Below are 3,967 nucleotides of genomic sequence, written 5' to 3'. Positions count from 1 at the left end.
ACCGCGGTGCCTGGTTTCCTTATTTCCTTGGCAAATCGGGAATGCGCGCGCCCGCTAGGCCCGCAGTCCAGGAAGTGGAAGGAGGCGGCGGGAAGGATGACTCACCTCTACGGCACGTCGGCGTCTCCTGCCCTGAGGCATGTCGGGAATTGTTGTCTTCTTAAACGTGTTTGCTTCCGGGCTGTGGAACTGTTAACTGTGGTTTCTGAAGCACGACAAAAGGGGGCGGTAGTGAGCCTCACTCTACGGAGGTATTGATGGAATGCTGGTTTTCCAGTTTCCTGGGCATCAGCTAGAGATCATTTTAAAAATTCACAGCTGCAGGGCCCAGGATTTAGTTCAGTGGGTCTGGCGACTGCCTCGCCAGTGCAAGGACCTGAGTTCAATCCCTGATTTAAAAAAAAAAAAAAATTCACATGTGCAGGCCTGAGATTTAGTTTAGTGGTCCCGCTGCGTTCCTTGCAAACGCAACATCCCGAGTCCTATCCCCAGTACCAAAAAACAAAACAAAAAATTCAGTAACATAAAAAGCGGAGAATGATTTCTTTCCATTTCCAGCTACTTTCACCAGGAATTTAGCTCAGTGGTTCTGCCGCCTTCCTCACAAGCCCAAGGTTCTGAGTTTGAACTCTGCTATACAAAACAAAAGAAATAATTTCACATGTGATTATAAGAAGAATGTCCTGTACTCAAGATATGGCACTTTGTGATTGACATTAAAAAATTGATCGAGCCGGAAGTGGTGTCGTAAGCCTTTAATCCCAGCACTCGGGAGGCTGAGGCAGGAGGATCGCTGTGAATTCGAGACTAGCCTGGGCTACAGAGTGAGTTCCAGGTCAGTCCCAACTACACAGTGAGACCCTGTCTCAAAAAACAAAACAAACAAACAAACAAAAAAAGAATTAATCCTTCATATCACTTTATTTTTATTTATTTATCTTTGGGTACCAGAGGTCAAAGTCAGGTCCTTGAGCTTGCAAGGCAGGCGTCAGAATCTCTGAGCTAAATCCCCGGCCCCTGCACATTGCTTTAATGGACTTCCTACAACTGAACCTACAAAATGCTACAATTTTTAGGGCTTTTCATCATAAAGAAATGATAAATGAGATGGATAGATTTAATCTGATTTAAACATTACACAACAAATAATATGCATTGAAACATTTATGGCACTCTGCTAATTTATACAATTATTATTTTTTTATGCACCAGTTAAAAATAAATTTAAATAAGCTGGGCATGGGGGCACCTGCCTGTAATCCCAGCACTCTTCTCGGTTGAGGCAGGAAGATCACAAGTCCAACCTAGCCTAGGCAACTTAGCAAAACCTCGTCTCAAAGGGACTTGGACATGTAGCTCAGGGCAAAAGCCCTGTTCAATCCTCAGTACTGAAAATAAAAAGTAGTAAAAAGTCAATCAACATAGAAATTCTTGGGCTGGGGATTTAGCTCAGTGGTGCAGCCACCTGCCTCACAAGCAAAAGATCCTGAGTCTGATCCCCCACACAAAAATAAATAAATAAATAAAATGAAAAGAAATTCTTCCAATAGAAATGTCTTTATCCCTAATGTTGGAATTAAATAGTCTAAGAATAGCTCTTCCTTTGCTCATTCATTCATTCATCGGAATCTATTATGGATTAGGCATTGTACTTGGCACTGATGAGGTAAGGCTCAAGCATGCTGTCTTTGTGGCTATACAGTCTTGTGAGGTGAGTACACAATGAGCAAGTGATTGTGAGCGATGTGATGATGAAGGCCACCAGAAGGGTCATTTGCAGTGTACCGAAGTGTGTGGTGAAGGGACCAAACTTGTTCTAAAGGTCAGATAGGGCCTTCATGAAAAAATGACATGGCAGCAGGGGAAATCTAGGTAGATGAAGAACGTTCCCGGCAGAGGAAGTAGGTCTGTTAAGGCTTCCTACCAAGCAAACACAGTGCAGTTGGCCTAGGGGGATGGCTCAGTGGCAGAATGCTACCTAGCATGTGTGAGGCCCCAGGTTCAGTTTGCAACACAACAAAGAAACAAAACCCACAGTACCCTTGAGAGCTGAAAAATTCCCATCGTGACTGGAACATCGGGGAGTGTGGTACAAATGAAATGGATAGGCAAGGATCAGATCATGCAAGGCCTTGGAAGTCACATTCAGAATATATTTTCTAAGAATTGTTCAAAGCTGTCGAAGAATTATAAACTATCAGAGGGAGATCAACCCTCCAACTGCCTAGAAAGGGAAATGGAGAGGGCCAAAGGAAAAAAGACGACAGAGACTTGCATAATTTCTGGGACATCAGTGCCTCAGAGCGGGCAAAGACAAAGACTGAGCTAGCCACTATTGGTGCACATGATAATTGGAGGGAGCATCAAGTGACTTAGGGGTGGTTGTGATCCTATGCTGATGTGGATCTTAGCCTAATGGAGATCATAGGTTATAGGGTTCTCATGTTGAGGACTGTAAGGAGGGCATTCTTAAAATAGGTAGGAGGTATTACTACTCACTTCTCCAATGAACCAGCTAATGCAGTCTTGCCTTTGAATGCCACAGCATCAGGGGACCATTGAGATCTTAGCTGTGACTGGGGGTAGAAATGGAGTTACGTCTGAACATCCCATAGCTGGCCTATAGGCAGGAAAACTAGGTCTAATCATAAATTTAATTGTGAAATGGTCTTTCCCCAAAATTATGTAGAATTGCTCCAGACAATAAACCAGAGTAACAGGTAAGTCTTTTGTTTTTATATGGCGGCATGGTAATCAAATAGCTTAGATTGGAAGTGCAATGGTGAAGAAACCAGTTAAGAGGCTATTGTCCCTGCATGACGGAGAAGTGGATACTTTGGATGCTTTGTGTTTTTTGGTACCAGGGATTGAACTCAGGTCCTTGTGCTTGCAAGGCAGGCCACCGAACTGCTGAGCTAAATCCCCGGCCCATGACCCTATAGGTTTTAATGATTGCTTAGATGTGGAGATTGAGGAAGGACTCAAGAAGGGACTTGGGTTTTGAGAAATAGTAATGGTGCTGAGACAGGGAACTGTAAAGGAACAGCAGTGTGGTGGGGAGGGATCTACTTGGAGTGCTAGTGACGTACTGATGTGGGAAAGTTAAGTAGGCAGATTAGCTATTAAGCTTGGAGCTCAGATCACAGTGTTTAGTGAGAGATAGGAACTTCAGATTTCTGTATCCACAGGGTGAAGCCCTGGAGGATTCTGCCACTTAAAAGAGATGGCGAAAAGTGAGCTGAGGTATGAATGTGACTCACAGCATTGTGTAAAACATTAACCAGGCCAGGAGATACAGAAGGATATGATGGGGATGGGGTGGAGGAAAATGGGAGTGCGTAAGCTACCCATAAAGCTCGAGGAACGAAGGGTTCTGAGAAGGGAACAAGAGGAAACTGGAATGCTGCTGCAGGGTCAGTGAAAGAGAAACTAAAAAACTTCCATCACTGAGGGTGGTAACACACATCTATAATCTTGCGATGGGATGCTTGTAATTCTTTTTTTTGGGGGGGTGGGTACCAGGGATCAAACTCAGGTCCTTGCATTTGCCAGGCAGGCGCCACAACCACTGAGCTAAATCCCCCACCCAGGATGCTTTTAATTCTTATGGGAAGAAAGCTCTTCCAGGAAAAATCCCTGAACCACCCCTTATCCTTGCTCATTCCTCATACGCTTGTTTTGTGACTTGTTTCCCCATTGGATCCCCATTTAATCAATATTACCTAAGCAACTATACTTGGCATAGTCTTATTGGTTGTTTATAGTTTTGTCCACCTCGTGATTTCTCACTGGATCAATATTACCTAAGTGGCTGTACTTGTAATCTTACTAGTTGACAACTACAGTTTTGTCCCACCTTGAACCTGCCTTACCTCACGACTTTGTCCCATTAAACACCTTTGAGAAGTTGGGTGAGTGGACAACCGACTTTCCAGTGCTCCTTTTGTCTCTTAGACAGAAACTTTTT

At 43.9% G+C, this 3,967-nt stretch overlaps 1 protein-coding gene across 1 annotated transcript in view; it reads right to left on the bottom strand.

Annotated features, from left to right (window-relative positions):
* Ubxn4 (UBX domain protein 4) overlaps positions 1–141 on the bottom strand; it is a 55,873-nt gene extending 55,732 nt beyond the window's left edge. Inside the window, exon 1 of the mRNA XM_010606152.2 lies at positions 106–141. Coding sequence (XP_010604454.2) covers positions 106–141 — 36 coding nt within the window. The remainder of the gene's footprint in view (positions 1–105) is intronic.
* Positions 142–3,967: the final 3,826 nt, after the last annotated feature.

Source organism: Fukomys damarensis, unplaced genomic scaffold (genome assembly GCF_012274545.1).
Source record: "Fukomys damarensis isolate Sample0158 unplaced genomic scaffold, DMR_v1.0_HiC HiC_scaffold_29, whole genome shotgun sequence".
In the NCBI taxonomy this organism is placed as follows: domain Eukaryota; kingdom Metazoa; phylum Chordata; class Mammalia; order Rodentia; family Bathyergidae; genus Fukomys; species Fukomys damarensis.
This window is presented reverse-complemented; position numbering and strand designations above follow the sequence as displayed.